At 39.8% G+C, this 26603-nt stretch overlaps 2 protein-coding genes across 3 annotated transcripts in view; one reads left to right on the top strand and one right to left on the bottom strand.

The window, feature by feature from the left end:
- The first annotated feature begins 1756 nt into the window (after positions 1-1756).
- RMC1 (regulator of MON1-CCZ1) lies at positions 1757-17885 on the top strand. Of its 2 annotated transcripts, none has more exons than XM_074899080.1 (20): positions 1757-2106; positions 4252-4328; positions 5753-5837; positions 6206-6262; positions 7322-7408; positions 8626-8766; positions 10407-10510; positions 10993-11082; positions 11192-11297; positions 12595-12706; positions 13745-13789; positions 14192-14245; positions 14544-14672; positions 15030-15136; positions 15820-15939; positions 16117-16194; positions 16358-16462; positions 16548-16616; positions 16760-16985; positions 17402-17699. In XM_074899080.1, exons 1-20 carry the CDS (start codon positions 1933-1935, stop codon positions 17482-17484), a joined length of 2049 nt encoding a protein of 682 aa, XP_074755181.1. In that variant the 5' UTR covers positions 1757-1932; the 3' UTR covers positions 17485-17699. The 2 variants fall into 2 exon arrangements, with proteins under 2 accessions (XP_074755181.1, XP_074755182.1); XM_074899081.1 differs by lacking the exon at positions 17402-17699 and adding an exon at positions 17707-17885 and having other exon boundaries at positions 1758-2106.
- The window catches only part of NPC1 (NPC intracellular cholesterol transporter 1), a 27891-nt gene continuing 19088 nt past the window's right edge, over positions 17801-26603 (bottom strand). The window contains exons 14-25 of the mRNA XM_074899079.1: positions 26441-26555; positions 25495-25622; positions 25265-25405; positions 24586-24675; positions 24283-24473; positions 23434-23549; positions 22744-22873; positions 22153-22353; positions 21004-21235; positions 19883-19996; positions 18946-19108; positions 17801-18427 (exon numbers count right to left, since the gene is read on the bottom strand). Of these exons, the coding sequence (XP_074755180.1) occupies positions 18345-18427; positions 18946-19108; positions 19883-19996; positions 21004-21235; positions 22153-22353; positions 22744-22873; positions 23434-23549; positions 24283-24473; positions 24586-24675; positions 25265-25405; positions 25495-25622; positions 26441-26555 (1704 nt within the window). The 3' untranslated portion in view covers positions 17801-18344. The remainder of the gene's footprint in view (positions 18428-18945; positions 19109-19882; positions 19997-21003; positions 21236-22152; positions 22354-22743; positions 22874-23433; positions 23550-24282; positions 24474-24585; positions 24676-25264; positions 25406-25494; positions 25623-26440; positions 26556-26603) is intronic.

The raw sequence follows: 26603 nt of genomic DNA, 5'->3' as shown, positions 1-26603 counted from the left end.
CAGATTAAAAAAAAAAACCCACACCCCTCTGATAAATGAAGCAATGGTCCTCAAGTCTGTGATTCAAAGCTACAGGGCCTGATTATATTGCCTAAACTTTTCACTTCCAGCATTAAAATTGGCTGAGGAACTTGCTTTGAGATTTTAAGACATCTGGGTACATTGTCAACTAGTTGAAAGCATGAAGTTGCTGAAACAAGCCTTTTCCTGGACTCCTTTAAGATGAAAGGTTCTATAATTTTTATTAAGTAAATAGAATCTTAGAAGTAAATCTAGATTTTCCATAGTTAATTACGCCAATGACATTATGACTATTCTATTAGACAATTCCAAAATTATGACAATAGTTTCAAGTTGTGTGTTTGTATACTTGGCTCCAGATTTCCCCCCACATACCTCAGTTTCTACTGTTTTAACATTCTTAGTGCAGTTGTAGGAAGTGCTTGCTGTCCTGTAGGGCAGTTGAAGAAGGTTAAGCATCAGTAGAATTTCTTAAATGCAATGAATTTTTTATTTCGTAAAAAATAAGAAGCTTCAAGGTAGTTTACATGCTCTGGAAATACTTGCATTCCCTCTCTAGTTAACATAGAATTGTTTGATCGTACAGGAGAGTTCTGCAGAATAAATAGCCTGTTGTAATTCCTAGTTGTGACTAGTTTCTCTAATCTGATGTGATATTATTGCATCTGGACTAACTAGGTCACAAGTCAGCAAGCAGGTTTTTGTGTGATGCTGTGTTAGTATCTGGTACTTAAATATCTATTTCTCCTGTACTAGGTTGTGCCACTCTGGTCTGATCTGAGAATTTAAAAATTTGTATGATCTGATTCTTTTTTTCCCTCTATTTTTTACTTCCTTCCTTTCCCTTTCTAAACCAATAAGGAAATATGTAATTGATGATCTCAAAGAATTTCTAAATTATGCTGTAGGTTTTGCAGCTAGTGAACTAAGTGCCAGTGCATCAATCAAAAAAAGTGTTGCTTGTTTATTGTGCAAAGTGAAATACAAATAAGTGTAAATGCTGAGAAACAATCCAGGCTTTAATTTCAATAATGCTTCGTTAATTTTGTTCCTGAACCAAGGACTATTTTCCGAGTATCATTTCCTTTTCTGAGCGGTTTTACAGCTAGGGAGTAAAAAGCAGTTTCACGCCCCAAAGCAGTATCGATAGCGACTGCTTTTCAGCGATGATGCAGTAAGCACGGACGACTTAACGCAGAGCTCTGAAGCGGTTGGTTCCTTGTTTTCCTCACCTAAAAGTTTTGAGGTTTTGTTGGTTTTTTTGGGGGGGTTGGTTTTTGGTTTGTTTTGTTTTGTTTTTTTTTTTTTGAGAAAGCGCTATAAAAGGTTGGACCAAACGTCTTTATCTTCTGCGGGACGTATCGGCTCGAAGTATTTTTCTTCCAGGAGGGTAGCAAACACACCGGCTGGCTAGCAAAGGGCAGCAACAGGTTTCGGCGCGGGGCCGCACGGCAGAGCCGTACCCACGCCGCGGCCTCCCCACACCCAAGGGCCCGGTTGCCCCTCGGGGCTGGGCGAGGCGAGGCCCCGGAAGAACCCGCGGCGCCGGCCCCCGCCCGCGAAGGGCCGCGCTGCCGTGGGCGGCAGGCGCAGCGCCCCGCCGGGCCCCGCCGAACCGGGGCCGTGAGGAGCGCGGCGGGGTGGGCGGGGCAACCCCGGAGCGCCGCCCCTCCTTCCCCGCGCGCGCGCCCGAGCGCGGGGCGGGGCCTTGCCAGCCCCGAGCCGCCGCTCCCTCCGCTGCCGGCCCGGCGGCGGCCAGCCGCGCGCTGCCCCCTGCCGCCGCGCCCTGCGCCTTTAAGGGAGCCGGGTCCCGCGTCACGTGCGGGGGGACTGTAAACAGGAAGCGGGCGGCCGGGTGGGTCCGTGCGGGACCGCTTGTGCCGGGTGACTTGCGCCGCGCGGGCCGCCGCCATGAGCCGCGAGGCGCCGCCGGCGGAGGAAGAGGCGGCGGGCGGAGGAGGAGAGGAAGGAGGGAGAGCGAGAGCCGGGGAGGGCGGCTGCTACCTGGCGCTGTGCGCGCGGCCCGTGCACTTCGAGAAGGCCAACCCTGTCAACTGCGTCTTCTTCGACGAGGCCAACAAGCAGGTGGGTGCGGCGGCGGCGGTCCCTCCCCGCGCGGGAGGCCGCGCTCCCCCGTCCTGATAGGCCGCCGGGCGGTGTCCGTCGTCGCCTCCGGATCTCGGCCCACCGTCTGCCACCGGCGCTGTGTGAGGGAGAACCGCTGCCTGTTGTCAGTGGCGAGCCCCCAGCCTGCCGTGGCGGGCGTCAGGGGAGAGGGAGCGGCCGGCGGATCCCGGGTCCCCGCTCCGTGCCCCGCGGGGCTCTGCAGGCTGCGCTCGCGACTTCGGGCCTGTTGCCTCTCAGCCTTTCCCTCCGGTGCTCTGTTGCCTCTCCGAGAAGAGGTGTCTGGAGGCTCTCGTACCTGGGTTTGGCTTCCTCCCCACCCTTCGGCTGCTGAGTGTCTGGTTGTTGCCCTTCTGTGGAACGGTTACGGTGTGAGGTCCTGCTGCGGGGCGGCTGCCTCAGGACCTTGTCATCTTGCTAGAGATGTTAGAAATTTTTTTGTGAAATGCATCGTAATAGATTTATTAAGTTGAATTTCACCTGCTCTCGCTGCTGTAAGGTCTTTCTGGAATTCTTCAGAATCAGCACTTTTACTTTACATTCAAAATGTCCCAACATTACTGGTAAACTTTGATACTTCACAGTTAGCTTAATTTCTGTGATTTTTTTTTTTTTTCCTTTTCAATTCCTAAAGCCGAGTATATTAATATAAACTAATATTTGTGACTCTCCTTGTGGCTCAGACCTGAGTGAATGCTTTTCATTTCTTGGCTTTAATTCTTTTAAATGTGTTTCCCCTTAGAAAGCCTATGGGCTCCTGAGTATTCAACTCAGTATAGCTAAAAGATCCAGTCTGTCACGAGGCTTATGTAGATGTGGATACATTCTGCTGTTTAATTGCTGTAACCGTTCTGTCACCTCAGCATTGACAGAATTGAAATGTTCAAGCTTTCTTCCCCATATAAAAGGCATGGTTTGCCACGTGCAGCGTGGACATGGTCAGTGGCGTATTTGGAGAGAGGAGGCGTATTTCTGGGATGTGCTTCTTGCTGTTGCACTCTGTTCAGAATTATTCATGTCCTTTCTCTTTATAAACTGTAATCCTTGACTTAGAGGGCCAGTTGAAACAAGATTACTTAAACATGCCTGTCGGGAGACAGTGCGGATGTGATGTAACTACACAGAAACTCGTTTTTAAGAGCTCACTTGAAAGAAACATTTTCTACTGTAAATTTATTATAATTCTTCTCATTTTCTTGCTACTCTAAAATTGTTTCGTTTCTGATGTGCCTAAATAATTTGTAGTCAGTATTTCAATAACAGTTTCCCACGTGAACAGCCTTCTGAGAGATGTCTTTGCTGTCTTCTCATCTTGAAAGATAAAGAGAGCATTGTCTTATTTGTTTATCTGCATCAATATTAAAAGCACTTAAACTAAGTATTTATCATTCTAGTAAGGCTGTGGACTTGCTTGCGATTTGTAGTCTTTGACACCTGTATTCCTGCATCATCATAGTGCACCAGTAGCATGGCCAATGCTGCAAAACATTATACGTTACTCTGAGACCTGATCTGTGTGTCTAGTGCTTCTACATGTACAAGTACAAATAAGGCATCTGCCTGACTTTATTTTTCTAAGCCAGTTAGCTTGTAACAGCAGGACTTTTTAAAATGTTATCTTATTCCAGCTCAAAAGCAGTATAGCTCTAGTGGGTTTTATACACATATATATGTAGTTGTGCTAGAGGAAGTCTTTAAGTTGTTAGTGCAAGTCAGCTGAAACTTCTTACATACAGGCAATAGTACAGATTACTGTTAAACTATTCCTGTCTAATAACATGATCTGACAGGATCAAGCTCCTGGGTCGTAGAGTTGCATCTTTTCCCAATCCCCAAACTGACATCCTTTTTGTTTTAAATGATGCCCTGATGTCTCAAATACTTTACTACTACCTGACTTAGGAAAATATGAATATTAAAAAACAAAAACAAAAACCTTATACAGACTTTTACCATTTTAACTTGCCTAGTAGTTCAGAATATATCTACAAGACTATTACAATACAGTTGGAAATCTGTTTAAGTAACCTTGGAGCTCCAGAAGAAGGAATTATTTACTGAATCTCACTGTGAACTGGCAGATTATGTTCAAAACTCTTTTTATAGGTTTTTGCTGTTCGATCTGGTGGAGCTACAGGAGTTGTTGTTAAAGGTTTGGAGGATAGAAATCCCATTTCCTTCAGGTAAGGCACCTTCATCTTTGTTGTCTTGGGATAGAATTCTGCAGTCTTAAAATTATGTGGTACTTAGTCCTGACCTACTGTATTTCACACATAAAGCTTATAAGTAGTTGTGATCATATTTTGATTTGGTCATAGACATAATCTTGCAATTAAGATGGCATGCATGCTTTTCCCTCATTAATTTATAGACTTCTGGGGGAAAAAAAAAAAGTTAGTAGACTGTGGCTTTTTTTGTTAAACAGCAATGTTTTAATAAAACACACTGTATATGTGAGAGAGTGTGAAGATTCAAACTTAGGATTCCTACAACAGCAGTGACTTATCCAAGGATGCAGTTTAGCAAGTTCTTTAACTGTAATTTCTGAATTTCATGCCTATGATTCAAGCATGCTGTTTCCTACATGTAGGTTTCTTGCATTCTTGGTTTTTTAAATTGTCCTTTTTTAATATATATATCTTCTGTTTTCCACTGAAATGTTTTTGTTGCAGAATCTGACAACAGTACTTTCAATAAAACTACTTTGTCTTTAGAAAACTATTTTGTATGTGCCTCTGTTAAGAGCAATGTCTCTTTGCACTCTGTTGTCCATATGTCAGGAACTATTCTTTTGCTTGAAGGTTGCTTCAATCCAGATATGGATGAAACAGTTCGTAGTCGAGGTGTGTTTACTGTGATCTGTCAGGTATTACATAGGGCCTGTCCTGAAAGTTATTGGGTTTTGACTTTTTAATTTGACTACCCTTGTCACAAATCTTGAGGGAGCTGAAAATACTCAGTGAACTTCAGGAGGTTCCAAAGTTTTCTGCTTGACTATCTCACACTCTCTTTGTCTGGACTTAATAACGGATACTGGAAGTAGAACTGTAGAACTACCTTATTTATGCTGATTGTACTGATGCTTGTTTGGTAAGAATACTTTTTTTTTTTTTTTTTTTTTCCAAATGATGTGAAAAGAGCCTCACTCTTCTTTATATTTAGAAATTATTCTTGATGGTGTGTCTTAATGGGGGAAGCAAGTATGCTTGGGTCATTTAGCAGTACTTCTGGAAGTAAAGGAGCTGATTGCAGGATGTTGCCGAGTGTAACAGAACTCCAGGCTCACTGGGACAGAACTGAGAACGCAGGTTTAAATAGTTCCACATCACAGGCCAACAGAGTTGAGCATTTGTAGTAACTTCAGGTGCTTTAGCCATGTTTCTGTAACAGATATGTTCAGGACTTCTGAAGAGTGAACTGCCATTAGTCTGAATTTTGAATCCCGTACTTGTCAGGCAACACTCATGAGTTGTATTCAAAAGCATTTGCATTACACTTTTTTCCTCTCTCATTGTCTTTTAGAACTGCATTGTCTTTTAGAACTACAGAGTTCTGTAAGAAACTATTTTAGATGCTATTTCCATAGCTTCTTTTTATTTCTGTATAGGATGGAAGACAAAGGAGAAGTGAAGTGCATCAAGTTTTCCTTAGGGAACAAGATACTGGCTGTGCAAAGAACTCTGAAGAGTGTGGTAAGAAACCTACACCCTGCAAATAGGGAATTGGAGCTAGAAATCTTTTACTTACAGTACCAGAGTAGAAGCCTCTGAGACGAAAGTTCAAGAGGTCTGGTAGCTAGCAGCAGCTGTAGTGAAAATTCCTGGTATCATACTGAGAGATTGAACAGGCAACATTGTTGTTTTGCTAGCATCATCGTTTAAGAAAGTGTGGGGAGAGCCAACTCCCTGGTGGGGATGAAGTGGGATATAATGAGTCAACTTTTTCATCTATATGTCTTATCCAAAGTAATTTGATAAACCAGTAACTATTCTTTTTTATCTGTGGATGTATCTTGTCTGCGCTTCATAATTGCTAATACACTTCATGGGTGTTTTTGCAGGATTTTTTGAATTTTATTCCAGATAGCCCTCAGCTAGAATATACACAGGAATGTAAGGTAAGTTAAATGTCTCAAGCTTATATGTTTAAGTGAAACTGATGCTGATGGCCTCTACTCTACAAGAGAACTAATTGAGATAGATACCTTCCAAAACACTGTCATGAAGTAAATGAGATGTGTAGGCACTCCTGCCTATTTGAATTGAGGTGAATGAACAGGTATTAACAATAGCCTAAAACACTTTCTGGTCCAGTCACTTGAATTCTTTCCTAGAAAAGACTAGAAATGCTGTTGAGGCCACAGATGTCAACGTTTGGGAAGAAGAAAAAGTGCTGATGATACAGAAGTAGTGGACAGCAATTGTACTAATGCCAGATACATTAACGTGGATGTTTTATCCTAATTTCACTCATCAGTGATAGTAAGCTATTACTAGTTTTCCATTCTGTGTTTTGTATTTTTAAAAAACCCTTCTAGTTTTTCGATGATTGTTTTACCAGAAACAAGAACCCTTATTTGGTACTTTCCAACTTTTAACAAAGATAAAATACATTTTGGGGTAATAGAAGGCTAAAGGAAATTTTTAAACATCTGATTAGCACAGATCCCTTTATTCCTGTAGATTTCAAAGCTGAAGGACTCTTTGCTTCATTATTTGAGATTACGTGTTTGAGTAAACCATTCTAGCAAAGCATTTATGGTATTGTTCTGAGTGGAGTCATGGCAAGTATTTCCACTGAGTTCATAATCTCTGTCAACACAAGGAACCTGCTTTTCATGTCAGGAATTGGTTGAATTGGCAGCATGGTTGGAACCAGAAGAACTTGGCTGTATATAGGGCAAAAAGAAAATCTGTTTACACAGTCTTGTAAACTTGCGAATCTTACATGCTGCCAGAAATTCAGATCATATGGTAGTTGTGTTCATACATAGTTTTGGAAGTGTTTACAAAAGTAGCTGATGCATGCTGGGTATTTAGTTGGCCAGAAGTATTAACTCCAGTGATTGGATAACTACGTTGCCTTTGCTCTCACATTCTTCATTTAGTAATTTTAGCTTATCTGAATAGTTAATTTTTCCAAGTAATAGAATGCTTGTTTGCTTGTTTATTAAAAGACAAAGAATGCCAATATTCTAGGATTCTGCTGGACAAGTTCTACAGAAATCGTTTTCATCACAGATCAAGGAATTGAATTCTATCAGGTAATACAAATAACTCCTGTAGGACATATTTAGAGATTTGAAAATGTAAATTTGTGACAGTATCTTTGAATTCCTTTCTTCTAGCTCTCTAATTGAGAAAGCGCACTACTAAAGAAAGAAAATATCCTGTTTTGTTTGCAGCCTACAATTATTGTTTTTTGAGAGGAATTTTTGGGCCAGAGGGAATTTATCATTAACAGGTTATTTAGCACAGCTAACAAAGACACTGCATATACAAGTACTGAATTAAGCGTGAGAATTCTAGATCAATACAAGCTTTTGGTTTGTATGGAAGTGAGTATTTAAATCTAATGTGAAGTATCTCTTCATGCAAAACAAATCAGCATGGGGGAAGATATGTGCATGCTTATAATGCAGAAAAGAACAAATAATTGACTAGATAGTGATATCCTTCTGCAAATTGGCAGATTTCTCCTATATTAATCTCATTGTTTGTGTTCCTCTGTGTTACGTATAACTATATACATACCTTTGTGTATGTTTTTTGAAGAAATCTATGAATAAATAGCCCTTTCTGACATTCATGATGAGGGGGATTATAAACTTCCTCCAAAGTTGTGCACTTCCCAGTAGTTGCAGTCCTGGAGCTAAGACAGAGTGTTTCACATCAGTACTATTACTAATAGCTAGTACTAAAGACAGTAACTGAAGAAGCAGAGTGTTTTTTCCTGCTGGTTGAGGGGGGAAAAGTATATTCAGCACCCAAAAGGATTATGAATGTCAACCCTGCAGGTAAAAGGACCAAATCAAGTAGGTGTGTTTCTGAAGAGAAGTTATTTAAGCCCTTAAAATGAAACAAATCAGTTTATATGCTGTCTTAGTTCTTAAAATAAAAGATTAAGGAAGCTGAGGAGTGAAGGCAGCAAAGATATTGTAATAATTTTTTAATGAAACTCCCCTAGTTGTATCAAGCAGGGTGTTTTCTCCATTATGGACAGAACTTGTACTCAGACCTGGGTGAGGGGGAAGAGACAGCACCTTCTGGCTCATCAGAATTTGAGGAGGATTTGGTCTGCATTTCCTTAGCTACAGTAAATTGGGGCCTAAGCTGTAATTGTCAGGTTTCTGATTTTTAATTCTAGCACTGTAAATGTACACTTAACTGTTTCTCACTTAACATTCCTAACTACTGTGTAATACCATTTATGCTGTTGGAATCCTGATGGGAATATAATTATAATGTCCTGTGTTTACAGGTACTACCAGAGAAACGAAGTTTAAAACTTCTGAAGAATCAGAGTATTAATGTCAACTGGTACATGTATTGTCCAGAGAGCTCTGTTATTCTTCTGTCAACCACCGTCCTTGGCAATGTCCTGCAGCCATTCTATTTCAAGGTAAAGGAGTATGTTCCAAACCTTTCATTTTGTGTGCTTCCAGTTTTTTAGGCTGCTTCTTCGCTCAAATATTCTATTGCTTTTCCTGGATTTCTTCCAAGAGTTGAATCGTGTTCACATCCTTATATGACGACAAGCAAAGGACAAAGCAACAATCTATAAGGTAGTTCCTAGGTGATGGCTTACAGTTAAGTAATTCACTCTTTCTTATGTGCTCTTTGGAAAGAGGCATGTCCACCTAATGTTAGACAGCTGACTTCATGAAAGGAAAAAAAAAATTAGTGACCCAATATTTGCAACTTAATATACACTTAAGTGAAAAATGACCTCTCAAAAGATACTTATTTACTTTTGCTATGGACATTTGCTCTCTGTAATGTGGTAATAAAGAAAAATTAAAGGCCTTTCACTTGTGATTATAACTACAACCTTCCAAATGTGAGTGGATGAATTAAAAAAAGAGAAAAGGTAGTGCTTAAGAAAAAACTATTGTCCCAAGAGTGAGAGCGTTTTGTTTACAGTATTTCTTTCTTAGTGTCCTTCCCTGTGGACAGCACTTGGGAAAATATTTTTCTTTTTGGTTTGGAAAAAGCATGTAGTAAAAACTAGATTATGTTTTAAGTTAATCATGCAGTAAGATGATTTAAAAAATTAGAACTACAGAGTTCATCTTGCTTCTCTCAAAAGATTAGAAAGACTTCTCTGGTCATTTAAGGGAAGAGACTGAAAAGAAACTTACTCAGATATGTTTCCTGGTTTAATCTTGTGTAGGATCTGTACTGGATCCTGAAATGATGTTCTCTTAGGTGGCTAGGTGGAACTTACTAGCCTCTCACAGTTTTCTTTTTGAGGACTTAGGTCGTGCTTCCCCTCCTTATCGTTTTGTGTCAAGTTGTGGCTTGAAGCTAAATAATTTCAAATTTGTGTTCAGAAGGTAATCTTTAAAGATTTCCTGAGAAAGGTACTATTCTAAAATCATCTTTGAAAACAGAGCTCTAGCAAAGGATATATTTCTGTAGCGTTCACACTTCACACTCAAAAATGAGTTAATGAGAATGGGAAGCAAATTTCAGTAGAAGCTTTGGAAACTCTGAAAGCTTGCTTAAATATAAATTCTACATGAAAAGAGGAAGGAGAGGAAACCTTGGGCAGGAGCAGGAATATGCTCTGAGTATAAGTCAGATTCTGGAGTTAGCAGGAACAAAAGGAGGCTTTGACTGTTAGGAGGTACTGATATTTTCCCCTTTCCAGTAAGCAGTTATTTAAGAGTTGAAGCATATGTTTTGCTGGAAGAGTAGTTAAGAGAAAGGAAGTTAAGAGAACTGCTGTTTGAGATCTCCAGGCTAATTGTAAATGAGATCTGCATAGAAATTTGTCTTGACTTAATTAAAATGGAAATGTTTTGCTAGCTGAAGCTAATGTTATAAAATCAAGATGATAAAGCTGCTAAAATTCCTAAAAGTACGTGGTTAGGATCACAGTAGAAAAAAAGTGTCAAACCCTTTTTGTCTTTCCGGCTATCACCATTCTTCACCTCACGGGGGTGCTATTGATGTAGTGTTTGAAAAAAGGTTACCTGAGACCTTTTATGTTTGAAGTCTTAACAATGGATTTCTTCGGGGTTTTTTGCTGTTTAACAGAGTGGAACAATGTCAAAACTATCAAAATTTGAAATCGAATTACCTGCAGCACCCAAGTCCTCCAAGCTCAGCCTTTCTGAAAGAGATATTGCTATGGCTACAATGTACGTATCTAATCAAGCCTTTCTTAGAAAAGTGTACCAGTTTGGGGATGCTGAGAAAAAACAAAAACATTAACACAGTTGTGCTTCTTTCTTGTTTTAGCAGTACTGTTGCTTTAAAGTGCTTCAGTTACTGCCTTGAACAAAGCATCTAAACTCTGTTGAGGCAAGGTGGGGAAGGGAAGCTAACAGAAGTCTTAGGAAGCTAACAGAAGTCTTACATGGAACTCTTCTTGTTTAGTACAGAAATTTTGAGAATGCTTCAGTTTTGAACTGATATGTTGGTAGAGTTGTTGTTAGATGCCTAACTTGCTTGAGTGTAGGCCATGCATTGTGATTTATCGAGTGCTGTTTTTCACTCCTAATTAACTGATCACTTAGCTTGGGTAATCACACATCTGTTCTTTTAGGATAAAATGTATGGCTCTAACAGACTGGTAGAGCTCTTATTTGAAAATAATGCTTTAACCCTGTTGTCTTGTTAGATATGGGCAGCTTTATGTTCTCTATTTGAGGCATCACTCAAGGACTTCCAATAGTACAGGAGCAGAAGTAGTCCTCTATCACTTACCAAGGTAAAAGCAGAATGAAGCACACTAGTGGCAATTCACATGTCTGTAAGAGACTTCTGCTCTTCTCGTTTAAACAGGCTTACTGACCACTTCTCATCTCTTATTTCCATAGAGAGGGCTCCTGTAAGAAGACACATATTTTAAAGCTGAACAGAACTGGAAAGTTTGCACTGAATGTTGTGGATAACTTGGTGGTGGTACATCATCAGGACACTGAGGTGTGATTTATTTATATTATGTTGTGCTTTATCTTTTAAAAGTGAGGGTCAGACTTTAATAACAGTGCCTGCTAGCTCTAGAAGATATTTTTGCACCTGCTTAGCTTTGCCAAAAGCCAGACTATTTGCAGGAACAAAACCATATTAGAGATACAAAGTTATCCTTGTAGGCGGTTGGGTTAACAATCAGGGCTGTTGCTAATGCCTGTTTTTTTCATGCACTTTTTTCCTTGTTAGTTTCCTGTGATACTTTGCTGCTGCACTGTGTAGTCTTTTAAGGCATTATATAAAGAAGCAGAGTGAAATAGGGTGCTAAATTATGAATCCTGGGAACCTCTCATATCACAAACATTCGAATGATCAGTTTCTATGACACAAACTGATGCTTTTTTATGTTGGAGGCCTGGATCTACAAAAACTTCTATGAACACAAATGATCTTATGCATATAATAGTGTAGGTAAAACTTGCCTGTCTGTAGTCTCAAGTAGCAAGGCTTGATCAGTGGTAAAGCTAAAGTGCTAATTTGCTGTTACTACATGGAAAGGCTTTGTTTTCTTGTATTACCTTCTCACAGGCAGCTTCAAGAACTGGGACACGTGTCATCTCATTAGGCTGATTAGTTGATGTTTCAGTTATAATTTATCTTAATTCTACACAAAGTTTAACCCAGAGCACTTACTCTCTAGCATTTCAGTCAAGTTATAAACACAGAAAACATAGAGTAGATAACAAACATGCTTCATTTGCACTGAAAGTGAAGCAAATTTTCAGTGTGCAAAGCTAAAAATGTTGTCCTTACTGGGCAGGAGCACTAGTGACCCGAGTTGAAGATGACTGAATGGTACAAGTATAAGGGTATCGTAGGAAGATGCAGAATTTTCCTCACAGTTTCTATCATCCATAACGAAGCAGTGAATTTGACATGAATCTCTTACAAGGGAGTCTATAAGACAGACTGAAAGAGACATTTTACCAAGGCCTATAGTGACAGGAAAAGGAGCAACCATTTTAAACTGAGGGAAGGTAGGTTTAGATTGGGCCTAAGGAAGACATTTTTTATGAGGCGAGACCCTCAAGAGGTTGTGTAAGGAAGCTGTGGATGCCCCATTGTTGGAAGTGTTCAATGGTCAGGTCAGACAGGGCTTTGGGAGCAGCTTAATCTTCCCTTCTACCATTCTACCCTTTCTGTGAGTCTAAAGGAAAACACAAGATTGACATATGAAAAGCAGCCTGAATACATGTAAAGGGGTGGTAATTCATGTTTGTGAATAGTAATCTCCTCTTCTCAATTGCAGACTTCAGTTATATTTGATATCAAGCTAAAAGGAGAATTTGATGGGTCTGCTACCATCCATCAATTTGTACTGCCTCCTCGATCAATACAACCCTATCAAATACCTGTAGCAGGTAAAGATGCTATATAATAAATAACACATTATCTAAGTGTAACAGCTGGCATACAAAAGTGCTTCAGTTTTTAAGATGCTGGTTATTAACATTTCTATTATATATATTTAGGAGAGTTTAAGGGAGGAAAGAAGGAATCAAGCACAAATTTTTGTTCCAAATTTACTTTTCTATAGTACATACAGGAGTTGCTGTTTAAGGTGCATACTTCCCATAATACTCTGAAGTGTAAAAACAAAGGGGGGAGGAGTGTACTTTTGGGTTGGTTTTTTTGCCACAGCTATAAACATTTGTGTGTGCTCAAAAGCACTTTGTGGATCTGGCTTATGTCATGGCTATTTAACTTCCCAAGTCACGTAAAGAGGCTGAAAGCCAAACCAAGCTTAGAATCAAGATGAAGATCACTGTTAGGACTTCAGCACTAAAGATGATTCTTCTTGGATTATCTTTCTGACTTTCTGTCCTAGAAGTGTGGCAGATAACTACTGTCAAACTGAAAGTAGCTAGAAATAGTCTGAGCATAGTTTCACTAGCACATGGCAAAGCACCATTGTGCTCTGTATAGAAAAGAAAGACTCTTTGAAAGCTCTAACATCTAAATGTTGAAGTCAGTAATAGAAAGTGTGATTGATAAATGTGTGGGTGGAGGTTTATATTAAAGGTTAGGATCAGAAAGTACAAACCAGTCTTGCATTGTAAGAAACTAAAGTCATTACATATAAATACAGCAAACTGAGTCAATGTATTTAGAATTATAGTACTACAGATGGAATACTTCCACACACATGATTTCACTTGACTGAAAACCAAAACAATCATGTTTTGAAGAATGCTAGCCTTCCCACAGCGTCAGATTTTCTTTGTGTATGATCCAGCTATACATGCAGGTACATCTTTTTTGCCTGTGTGCTGTAGGACTGCTGGACATGTTATGATCCATACTTGCATTTTCAGTGTAAGCTCATGGATTGTATTTTGTTAGTGTAGAAAAGTTGCTAGAGTGCCACTGTTCTCTACCTGATGCTTATTTTTCTGCAGGTCCAGCCTCTGTGACAAGTCAGTCTCCTGTTCCATGTAAACTCTGTATCCTTTAAATACAAGTGTACAAGTCTTACTGAAGCCTTGTTCTATATACCAAGGATGGAAATGCTAGTGTTTGTGGCCTTGGCCCATTAAATCCAGCTTTAGCTGACCATGCTTATTTACTTCAAGACAAAACAGTTTCTTTGCAAGACATTAACACTTTCCTAGAATTGTAAATATGGAAGTATAAATATTACATTAGGATTTCTTGGTTGAGATGCTTGCATGGAATTACATGGGTACACCATGAAACTGAAGATAATTCCAAGAATATTGTTCAATACCTTATGCAGAAGAGGGCTGTAAACGAAAGTATGTTAATGGTGTCTGTTTCCATACCACAGTGTGGATTTAGTAGCAATAGTCTAGAATCAGTGTCGATGTTAGAACTTTAACATTTAGATTCTTCTTCCTGGATTGTCTTTCAACCTGATATTATCATCAGTGCAAGTGAAGGTAAGTGGTGAGCTTTTTGACTCTACTCAGTGCAAAAGGGGGGCCAGTTTATACCTTCACTACACAAAGCAGCTTTAAACAAAGTAAACACATAGAGCTAGTAAGATGATGACTCTTGATAGTGGTAACTGAGGATTACTACAATCTTTTTACAACAACTTTTCAGGGGTAATGCTGCTCTAAACCAGACTTAAGGCAAATAATCTAGATGATGATTTATGTTTTTATTTAAAGTAGAAAAGTTGGATATCTAGGTTATACTTTATAAGGCAATTAACTTTTATTCCTTCAAATCAAGGTTATCTCTGGAGTCTTCAAGTAAAACTTGAACCTGTAGTTAACCTCTTGCTAGATAAAGGAAAACTAATGGATTTCCTTCTGCAAAGAAGAGAATGCAAAATGGTTATCCTGTCTGTGTGCTCTCAAAGTAAGTTCACATGCTTTGTCTCTTGAAAGTAGACTACTGCTTATTCATAAATACTTGCACAAGTTAGCTGGACTGTTTTTAGATTAGAGATCACCTCTGAAGCTAGTTTAGTCCTGTAAAGTGTCATGTGCCTAAACTACCCTCAGTTGCCATTCTAAAGGAATTACTTAACAGCATGAAAGAATTTGACACACCACCCACCCACCCCCATTTAGTTAAAATACCTCTGACATGACTGAAAGTAAATTTAATTCTAAACTTTAAAAGAAACAGAGCAGAGATCAGCTTTTGAAAAAGGCAATATTAAAGCCCCTGGTTATTTCTCATCATAGTTCTTTTTTCTTTTTATCTTTTCAGTGCTCAGTGAGCCAGAAAGGGGATCATTATCTGTGATTGCAACTGTTTTTGACAAACTGAATCATGAATATAAGAAGTACTTGGAAGCTGAGCAAAGCTATACTATGGTAAACTGTGTTAGCTACAGCAGCTTACAAAGACAGGATGATGCTATTTGCATTTCAGGTGGCATCACAGTGAAGGCACAATACCAGATCTTTCCTGCTTATGAAATTCAGGCCTACTCCAAGGCCTTCTCAGGCTCCCAGTAGATTTACTGTGCAGGGTGCAGCAAGACCCTCACTTAGCGCTTGGTTGTGGCAGATGCTGCATAGCTCATCCCCAGTGCTTGAAAAGAGAGAGGGTAGAAGCTTAAAGAGCAGCTTGGAATCCACCACTGTCACAGTAGTTTCCAAACCACTGATTCCATAGCACACTGCACCAGTGCTGTATCTCAGACTGATTTGTTGAACTAGCAAGTTCAAACACTAACTCACACAGTACAGCCCCATACTAAGTATCTTTTTAAAGCTGAGGGCCTGTGTCAGAATAGTAAGTTTAATTAATTTCCTGGCTTTAGGACATATAGTAGCAGCTACATTTATGTAAGTTTTAAAAGCAGTTTTAAATTTAATAAAAAAATCCCACACTGACCAGAATGCATCCAGTACAACATGACCACAGATGTTAACTTGCTCAGTAGCAAGACATATTTATCATTACATTCCCTGTGGAAAACAGTCTCTGTACAGATGAGACTAAAACTGTACTACAACACTAGTTTTCTTTTAAAAAGGCTTTCTTCTTGTAGGTGGTAGAAGCAGGCCTGAGTAGAAGTAATCCACTCCTGAAACGTCCAGTCCGCACTCAAGCAGTTATTGACCAGTCTGACATGTACACTCATGTTTTATCTGTATTTACAGAGAAGAAGGTAAGTTAATTTTAAGTGCTAGTTTGGCAGTAGTCTCAGAGCAGCAAATTTAAGCTGACCACTTGAATTAGCCTGCAGAAGGCTCTGTCAGGATTAGGTATTTTGATGCTTGTTTAGAGGGCTGTCATTAACAGGGGAAGCAATGCAAGTTCCACCTAACACTTTTTTCTTGTCTAGGAAGCACCTCATAAGTTCACTATAGCCGTTTTGATGGAATACATTCGCTCCCTTAACCAGTTCCAGATTGCAGTTCAGGTAAAGTACATATGTGCCAAAGAATATCACCTCACTCCATGAAATTACACAAAGTTTCAGACCAGTCTTGGTCAGGTGTCTAAGTCCTATACTGTGCTACCTTCTAGACTGTAAAAACTGCTCTTGAGACATACTTTTGATGGTCTTCCTCCTGCATTCACAGCACTACTTGTACGAGCTGGTCATCAAAACCCTTGTTCAACACAACTTGTTCTACATGCTCCATCAGTTTCTGCAGTACCATGTGCTCAGTGATTCAAAGCCTTTGGTATGTAAGACTAGTTGCTTCAATAAGCTGGTGATGGAGGTGGGGAATCTTCAGAATTTTAAGATTATTTCTACTTTTGCCCTAGGCTTGTCTGTTACTGTCCCTGGAAAGCATTTACCCTCCCGCACATCAGCTCTCTCTGGACATGTTAAAAGTAAGCATTTCAGACTATAGTAACTCCCTGTTACATGTGGGTTATACTTGTCAAACAGCTTACCTGACCAAGCTTGAAGTGACTAGCTAGCATCTCAGTCATTTGTTAGAAGCATAGTCTTACAGCTGTGATTGACTTCACAGAGACTTTCCACAGCAAATGATGAAATAGTGGAAGTTCTGTTGTCCAAACACCAAGTTTTGGCTGCCTTGAGATTCATCAGGGGTATTGGAGGACACGACAGCATTTCAGCTCGCAAGTTCCTTGATGCAGCAAAACAAGCAGAAGATGACATGCTTTTCTATACTATATTCAGATTCTTTGAACAAAGAAATCAGAGGTTACGGGGAAACCCTAGTTTCACACCAGGTAAGCAATAAGCAGTTAGACCAAGATACTCAGTTGACAAACTTGTTTTACTTCTAATCCAGTGAAGTCTGTTTTATAAGATAAGCCTCTTGCTGCACTTTAGCTTGAAGGTAAGTCTAAAATACAGGCTTAGTTCCAAAGTTAACTTGTTTTACCCCTTTGTATACAAGTGTAGAGAGGCTGAACCAAACAGGAACTTGCAGATTAAGCTAACCCCTTTGGCTTGCAGAGCTGAGTTTAGCAAAGCCATTATCTTCAATTAGTGGCTTTTCCTGAAGCCAGGAACTGGGTCAAGAAACCTTTGACTTCATTTGTCAAGGCCTGCTTTATATCACAGTTCCTCACTTTAAAAAAAAAAAAAAAAAAAAAAAATCAAGTGAAACTGCTTGTACCAGTAACATGTTCTTAATCTCCAGATAGGCTACAGGCAGAGAATCCCACTCCAAGATCTTTCATCCTGACAGTAAAGAACTGTCATGGATATAAACCTGCTGGTTAAATACAAGAACTAGATCACACCTCTGCTTCACCACAAGATTACATGTCACAGGAGTGCAGATACACAGTATTCCACTGCTTTAAGACTGTTAAACTCCTTTACTCAAAAGACATTAAAGATAAGGATTAGTACTTAGAAACTGAGGTAAGTGAAACTACACAATCTTGCTTCTCAGTTTGAGTTTTAAAGTTAACATTCACTTTTGTTTTGCCCCACTCTTAGGTGAGCACTGTGAAGAACATGTCACCTTCTTCAAACAAGTTTTTGGAGAACAAGCTCTCATGAAGCCCACAACATTCTGAAAGACTCTTTCCACTGAAATGTATAAACTTAATTTATTGCATTTAAGTAGATTTTTGAACTACAAAATTGCTATTTTATAATAAAGTATATACAAGACATTTTGGCAAATAGTACTAAAAAATATTACAACTTGTGATGGCTTCCCCCTAAAAATAGAGACAAAAATTGCATTGACCTGCATTTAAAATTAGTGTCAGTGGTTTAGCAGTCCATTCTCATACACATCACCTCTGCTTCATTGACAAAAAGCTATTCAACTTGCAATACAGCTGGTTTAGGTTTCTAGAAGAAAAAGACACAACCTCTTCAAAACAGAAGTGTTTTAGTAATCTTAACACCTTTAGTTTTAGTAATACTGTTACATGAGCCACACATAGCATTTCCTGAGTGTAAAGCTATGTCCAAAGCTGCAGCTGGTATCTTCTAGTTGAATCTGTGCAGGAGTCAAGTCAGTGGTGGTTACAGTGTGATAGTCATAGAACATTGCTGCGCTTCAGTTCTTAGGAAGAGTTGGGCTTAAGCCACAGTTCATGGAATCCACTGAACACTGTTAAAAACTAGAAGTAGAGGAGTCTTTCCCGTTCTGTACCTCTGGTCCTCTCTTGTGCAGCATGAGTTTTAGCTTTATTTACTGATGGGCCTGAGTAAGAAAAAACAGTTATTCCAAAGTCTCAACATCACAGCAGATCAGTCAAAGTCTAGGTTCAGCTTAACATTGATGAGACTTCAGAAACATGTTTCTGCTCAGCTGTTAGCAGCAGCAGGGACAGTAGGTGAGTCCCCATCAGTCTTAACCCCCTAGGTAAAGCTCAGTTAAGAATTACACCATAGGTGTGAATTACCAAAAGATCAAAGAGGACAGTGCTTGGACCATCCTTACTGCAAAGCGAGATTCCTTCTGCAAATGCAGAAAGTGTCCCACAGCAGGTTTGTTGCTTCCACCCACCATCCTGCCCCCAGGCTGAGACATGAATCAAGCCTGTGCTGCCATCAGTCAACCCTTGCTTTCCAACTGACCAGCTACTTGAATGACAGAGGGTGCATTCAAGTAGCACTATTTATTCTTGCAATCCTTCCCATTTAATGGAGAGCAAGTGTCCACAGGTAGCCAGCTAGTTTTGTTTTAAACATGTTTTAGTGCAGACTGTGCCATCTTACCTATGTAACTAAGCAGAACTGGAAGAAATATTAGTCCATGTGTTGCTCCCAGCAGAACCATAGCTAGATACATCCTGAAATAGAATATCTTGAAGATCTGAGATTTAGAAAAAGCTAACACTACAATTCCTCCAAATTTGGTCAGTGTGATACCACTGAAAACCTGTCAATAAAAAAAGTGGTTAAGTGATAAAGTAGGGCTTTATATAATCCATTTGCTAAAATTCTTACATAATCTGAGGCTCCTATATGCAGTACACCTCCTTCCCTGTTAGTCTTTAAACTACTCAGGAGAAGAGTTCAACTTCTTGGTCCCACTAGAACCTGACAGTGCAGGCCAGGCTCAGTATGATTAAAAATCCACTCTAATCTGTACAGCCACCTCGTTTAATTTTTACTTCAGGCAGATACAGATGAAAGCCATTACTTGAAATAACTGAGATTCCAGTGAAGTTCCTTATTTGGGTCCAGTACATATAATCACCAGAACAGTCTATTCCAACCCCAGCCAGGTCACTTAGTTTTAAGTGACATGATAGCACTGCCAAAATACTGAGCCCTGCCTGCATTCCCAAAGCTCCACCTGCATCCCATATTCTGAACCACCTTTCCTAGTCACCTCTGAGTATTTGGAAGGGAAAAGCACTTAAATTTTAATGAGACAATTTAAGGTCAATCCAAACTATTAGTTCAGCTAAAGCTTTCAGATCTGCTCTCTATTATTAGGTAGTAGTAGTAACATCAGAATAAAAAATCAGAGTCTTGATCACCCCTATTATTAACAGAAGCCTAGGTTGACCTTTAAAAGTTTTAATCAAGTATTCCAAAGAAAAAAGGCAAGACCATGCTTATGACTTAAGGATATTGGCATAGTCAGTACAACTTGGCTACTCATTTCCACCCCCATTCCCCCCCCCTGCCCTGAGTATATACTTACTGAACTGCCCATGTGAGACAGAGCTTCTTCTGCACGCTCTACTCTACTGCCCTTAGTACTAACAGTGAACGCCCTTGTCACGTGACTGCAGAATTCCACAGCAATACCACAACTCTAGCAAGTGGAAAGAAACACATCAAAACATCATTTAAATGAACACTTTGATAGTAAGGTCTCTACTCAGAGCTCTAGACAGGCTAGACAGATTCCAGCAGGCTAAAGTGTCATTGGAAGTTACAAGCTTGGTATTAGCCTTTCTAGGGGCTGTTGCTGGTACTGTATGGCATTTTAGCCCTAGTCATTACTAATGGACAATGAATCTGATTAAACAGGAATCAGAACATGAGATTGTTTTGGAGGACACAAGTTTCTTGAAGATAGCTGGCTTCCATACAGTGTATGCAGTGAATGCTGAACACTAAAGTCAAGTTTACAGCTATTGGCTACAGTAACATTGCTTTAGAATAACACTGAAAATACATCCTGATATGATACCATAAGAGTTCAGCTGATTAGGCATTCACAACACTTTACTGAACAGCTGGCAAGTCTTAGACTTACCTAGCAGGTAGGCTTGCATGAACATAGGCCTAGTTGTAACATGCAGCAACAGTTTACTCCTAATTTTCTCTAGAGACTGGTGGCAGATCTGAAAGCAAGCCAGAGCTCCAGCACTCAGCTATTAGTTACTAACTTCTGGACTGTTTCACCCATTTACACGGGAACAATACTGGTGCTGGCACATCACTGACCTCTGCAGAACATAAACACAGCAGAAGCCTTAACAGTAACCTATGTATCCTTACCAGAGATGTAAACAACCTTTGTTGATGTGAAACAGCACCTAGCCTACCCTGGAGCAATACAACTGTTGCTGCAGAACAGAAGAGACCACCAGCAGATGCAGCATAGCTTACAGTTTAGTTGCTGTATCAAATCAGTATGGGGACTAGTCAGAATAAACCTGTTTTCTACACACCATCTAGATGTATTAAGACAGTTCCACTACTGTTCAACTACCTGGCAAAGTTTAGTAGAAAACACTACTCAATATCATGAATACATAAGATACAGAACTATTCAGGACTTGGAAAGAGCAGCAGGATGTTTTGTTAACTTACCATGACAAGATTTACTAATGAAACTGCATTCAAGCTGATGCCCCAGAGCCACATCACTCCAAACATGTTGATGATTATCATAGCAATAGTTACTGAAACTACAACAGCAGCCCATACTTCAAAACCAAGCAGCACAGTTGTCACCAAAAATATCGATCCCAAGGAGATGCAGAGGTTAAATATAGCATCATGCACAATTGTCAGGTATTGTTCATAGAAGACATAAAACACACTGTGGAAAGAAGAGAAGTTATGTTAGCCATCTTCCTTGTTACATGCTAATATTAGATTAGCTTCTGTGCTGAGAATAAAGTAGTTCCCTCCTTGTAGGAGTCACCGCCAGGAACTGGCTTCCTAGCATCAGTGGAATGACTCCTACAGAACACTGGCTGTCAGATGACAACTCCTCACTAACACTTCAAATAAAGGTTGTATCTCGAAGTCAGGGTAGTTCCTACACTTCAATATAAGCAGCTACAATAGCTGCCACAAGGCAGTTCCTCAGATCAACTGTGGTATCTGCAGGAACTACTGCACAGGGTCTGCACTGATTCATTATTTGATCCTTGAGGTCTATTCGAACCTGGTATTCTGTGATTATGCAGGGAGACCATAAGGATGAATAGGATTCTTTGCTTCAAAGAGATGAGTATTTCAGCTGTACAGATACCAATTCTGACTCAATTTCATTGTGGTGCTCTCAGAGTCTTTAGTCTGTCAATCATGTAAGCATTAGATAAACACTACTTGACATTACTACTGCCTTTGCTTTAGGTTTAAATAACTTAAGTTTGAAGTCAATACATTCTCATTACAGCTTGCAACAACCCAGGTCAATATATCTGCTAAAGTTAAAACTGTGAAATCCTGCTACAAAAGCTAGGAAGTGCCCAAGCTGAAGCCAGGACTACCTTTGTAGAGAAGGACAGGTTAAATGATTTTAGTTAGTTACCAACCACAGTAAAGAGAAATTAGTGCTGTGGACACAAGTTGTACTTCTGTGGCTTTACTAGACATTCCAGAATCTCTATAGTACCTTCTGTTAGACAAAACCCAAGACTCAAGTCTTTAAGGTGTTATTAGCCAGTACCTGTTCTCAGTTGCTCAAGTTGAGTATCTGTCACTAAGGCAAGAAAGATCTGAGCATACCTGTAAGGAAACACCCGGTAGTTCTTCTCCTTGATGCCCATGGTTTCAGTAATGTTATCTGCTATAACCCGAGCTTTCTTCATAGCATCGATAAAATCAGATGATGTTTTCAGTACAGTATGGTAAGTCATAAAATAAGTAGCTCCCACATCAGATTTGTTGTTAATAAAGTTGACAGCAGAGTTATATGCAGCATGTCCTCTATATAAACATAGTAACATTTTAGATGTCAATGTCAGTAAGCACCCTTCAAATGTATTAGCTTTTATAACTCATGATCTTGTTTCTAAGTTTCCAAAACAGATAAAAGCTTCAGAGCACAATACATTTCAAGATTGCACATGATATCCTAGACCAACTACAGAAGTTGTTTCTCTTTGTACAGGGGAAAGCTGCTGTTCCATTTAGTTGATCATGCATTTGTTCTCCCCGTTTTGTTTCAGAAAATACTACAGAATAGGTGAGATGTCAATGTTTGTATGACTTTTAAAAGTCCATTAGATATGCAACCTTGCAGATGGAAGTAACACTTTCAGAGCAAGTATCTCTGACATAGTGGTCTAAGCAAGATATATAGAATATGGCTCTTACCCTTTTCCACATTTAGGATTAGGGTTGTCAGATAGGAACATCGGCAAAAACGTCATAAAGTCTTTGCCCTGTGGTCTCTGCTTGCCTTCTTGAGTCAGTGGTCGACAACGAGTGCAGGATGGATCAGTGACTGAAGAAATACAGGAAGAAGGTGAGTTACAGGCTCAAGTATTCTTTGTCATAATACTAGCAGCTTCTGACTTGCAGTACTACAGGATACAATTTCATAAAAAGCATTTTCACCAGTTAACAGATCAGGAGTGAAATTTTGTATGAAATTTGTAGTCCTTCACTTACTACTAAGGCAAGGGTTACCAGAGAACTCAGTTACCTGTGCACCATCTATGTTAGACCCAATGAGGATTATACCAAATTGAAGGACCCGAACAAAAATGGAGCGCTAAGTTTGTGTGTTCTAATGAAACCAGCAAAAGGAACAAAATTTTTCTAACATGTTATTTTTGGAATAGCCATTATATTGGCTGTCTAGGTAGACTATCTTTAGCCTGCAGCATTCCAGTAGAATATTTGAATTCCCCTAAACAGTAGTTCAAACAAATTAGAGGGCAACTCAGGAGGCATCTGCTCGCAGTAAAATCAGCTATTCGCCTGACTCATACCATGATGAAATGTTTTGGCTGTGAAACTTAAACCAACCTAATCCCCTAGCAACAAGATGGATGCTAATACCTGAAGCATTGCAGAACTGTCCAGTGGTATTGTAGACTCTGCAACAGGATGACTGTGGCTTCACCCAGTCAAAGTAGTCATCAATCCAGGATGATGGGGCATAGCCTATCCTCGTGCTAGTAAAATAATGTAACATATCCATCATCAGTAATTTTATGTTTCATTCCAGAACACATCCCTTGATCTCTCCAGTGCTGACTTACACCATGTCAACTCATTCTGGTCGAGCTACTCAGCTCTCCATGTAGTACCCTGCTCCAGTACCCCATCCAAGAGCCAGTCTTGCTTGTAACACTGCAGCTAGCAAACAGCAGGAGCTTCTTCCCTGCATTCAAGTTCTGCTGCCAAGATCAGCTTTCCATTTCCCTTTCTGTTCTATGCCCCATCCTATTCCAGATATCATTGTCTCAGTTTTCAAGCAAGGCTCCTCCTTCAGTTAGGCTGAAGTAAAGCCACCAAAATATATTTGGACTCCAGCTATAATTCCTGCTTAGCCTTGCTAGGCTAGTTTATCCACCAAGTTTAGAAGCTGAGCATGCAAGTAATTTTCCAGGAGAGTTTAACCATACTGAGAGGTTTTCTTCCTACAGTTCCCAGGCTCCCTGAAGGATCCCTTTTCCAAACCCAAGTACATCAATATTATCCCACCAGTCCAGATAGGTTTAATCTTCATTCTAGATTGCCACAGCTTCTTCCCTTCTTCCCCTCTCCCAAAACCACAGTACGAAGTATGATAGAGTGTTGTCAGTTGTACAGTCAACAGCTGAGCAGGAAATAAATTAAAGAGGACACACTGGTCACCTACATCTCTTCTATGTGACTATGCAAAGAAAAGCATGAAAAACTTACTAGCTACCAATTTCTGCAGCATTGAAGACTTGCTGGACAAGTGAATCATTATTACATCCCATTCCACCACACACCATGTTCTGCCCTTCCAAAGAGGTGTAGTTGTGCCCCTCTTCTAGGACAAAGTAGACAGGAGGACCTGCATGCAGGTACTTGCTGAGCTGGCTAAAGTAATCCATTACATAGGAGTCCTTAAAGGGAAAGTTTTGAGTTACTGTCACATCACGTTGAGGTAAGCACAACAAGGTATCAGTTTCAATTCAGCCACAAATTGCTGAAGAGTGATACAATCTTAAGACTTACATCTGGCATTGAGAGAACCTGATCCAGTCCAATCTCTACATTGTGTATAACTGCTGTACTGAACGACAGAACACCCACAAACACTGCTATCTGCAAAAAAAGAAAATACATGGAAGTGAGAACTAAACAGAAACAAGCAATAGAACTTAATAGGGACCATGCAAAGAGGCTCTATTTTAAGTATGCTATCCAGGCTTACTACAAGAGTGGCAGTAAAACCCAGGTACTCAAGAGTTCCCTTTGGAGCCATACGGTAAAATTTATAGTTACAAGGCAGCAGTGAAAGATACACCAAACACCTTCTGTAAATAAGCACAGTAACCTCAAACTGAATTATGGATTCAGCAACAACTCTAGATTAATGCAGCATAGGAGCCAACATAGGCCGATTTTTGACATACATCCAGAATGATCTGATTGACAGTAATGCAACTCTTAAATGTGGTCTTTGGACAATCCAAGGTCAGGCCTCTATTTACTAGAAATACCCCTGCAGTTACAAAAAACCTTATTCCAGTGCTAATGCTGAAAGCAAAAATACTAGAATTTGTTTCTAGTGTTTTTGTAATTAGCGTAATTTGTTTCGATGTGTTGAAGATTTTTCTTCAGTATTCAGACCTTCAGGCTCACTACGCTTTTGAACAAGTTTAGATGACTGAACTTTAAAGAGCGTACATACCACTATTGGTCTCATCCAATCCTTAAGCAGATATGGAGAATACAGATTTTTGAAGAACAGAAATAAGATGCTCTCAGAACGCTGGACTCCACTCATTTCTTCATTGCTTTTGATGCAACACAGAATATCCAGTCTATTCCTCTGCAAATGGATGAAAGGTCAGATTTAGTGTGGTTCTACAGAACACGCCATCCTTACTACACTGCAGTTACAGGTACATTTATACTCACCTCTTGACGCTTAATATCCAAGCCCAGGAGACTTACAAAGCAAGTGACTTGAAGAATAAAGTCTATGAGCACAGCCATTCCAGCAAACAGGGAGAATGTGCGAACCGCTGGCATCGTAGACAGTGTCCCTGAAGGAAGTGACCCAGTTTGTTAAGCAAATTCCCTTCTTAGAAACATATGAGCATTTTCTAAACAGATATCCAACTTAAGTGCTAGCCTTACAGCAGGACAAAAGAGCCCTTCTTTTCAGAGTAAACAGCTGATATAAGCCTGACTACAACTGCTGCCTTTGACCTGTTTGCCAGCATTAAGGCTGTGCAAAGAAGTGACTAGCTTTAAGACATTTCTCAATTCCAAAGTTACTAGTCCTGTGCAGGCTGCGTAGGAGGGTAGCTAAGGAGTGCTGTCGAGCAAGATCTTGCCTGAATAGAAAGCCACTCAAAGTAAGTTGAGCCAATAGCAAATTACACTCCAAGTAAAGAAGTTCATTATGAAAGAAGGCCAATTTATACTTGAGGGGTAACAACATAAGATATGCCTTTAACACATACTACAAGAGTAAATCTCAAACATAATCTGTCATAGCGGCATTTTTCCAAGCAGTTGCAAGATGACTGAGTGCAATACAGGAGTTAGTACACCCTGATATTTGATATATTACTAAGGTCAAATTTAGACTCGTCAGTCACTACAAATCAGTAAAAAGCTTCACCCTTCCAAGCTGAAGAGCTTGACAGATTCAAAATTATATCTTAACTGTACCAGTCTCTTAAAGTACTACAATGCCTATCCCTACAGATGTCAAGGTAAGCTTGATTATAACAGTGAACAACTAAGCCAAACTTCCTCTACAAATTCTTGCTTTGTTTTTATATTTTAGTTTTGCATTTATTCTTGCAACATGTAGGTACAAGGCCCTTATCTTCAAATATGAAAGAAGTCTTACCAAGAAAGAATGCCACAGTCTCCGAAAAAGATGAGAGAAACATACTGGGTGCTACATCTCCCAAGACTCTGCCAATCTGTTTATCCAGAGTTTCACCCTGAAGGCGCTCATCTCTCTGTTTTAAGGCAGTAATTTATTATAATTAGGAATCATGCAATTTAGA

This window comes from Athene noctua, chromosome 2 (genome assembly GCF_965140245.1).
Source record: "Athene noctua chromosome 2, bAthNoc1.hap1.1, whole genome shotgun sequence".
Taxonomy (NCBI): domain Eukaryota; kingdom Metazoa; phylum Chordata; class Aves; order Strigiformes; family Strigidae; genus Athene; species Athene noctua.
The sequence above is the reverse complement of the archived record's forward strand: the minus strand, read 5'-3'. Positions and strand labels throughout refer to the sequence as shown.

Coding starts and splice junctions, on each gene's coding strand:
- RMC1 (XM_074899080.1), top strand. CDS start 1,933: ATGAGCCGCGAGGCGCCGCCGGCGGAGGAAGAGGCGGCGGGCGGAGGA. Junction 10,511..10,992: donor GATATTGCTATGGCTACAAT/GTACGTATCTAA, acceptor TTGTCTTGTTAG/ATATGGGCAGCTTTATGTTC. Junction 13,790..14,191: donor TCCTGTTCCATGTAAACTCT/GTATCCTTTAAA, acceptor TTTAACATTTAG/ATTCTTCTTCCTGGATTGTC.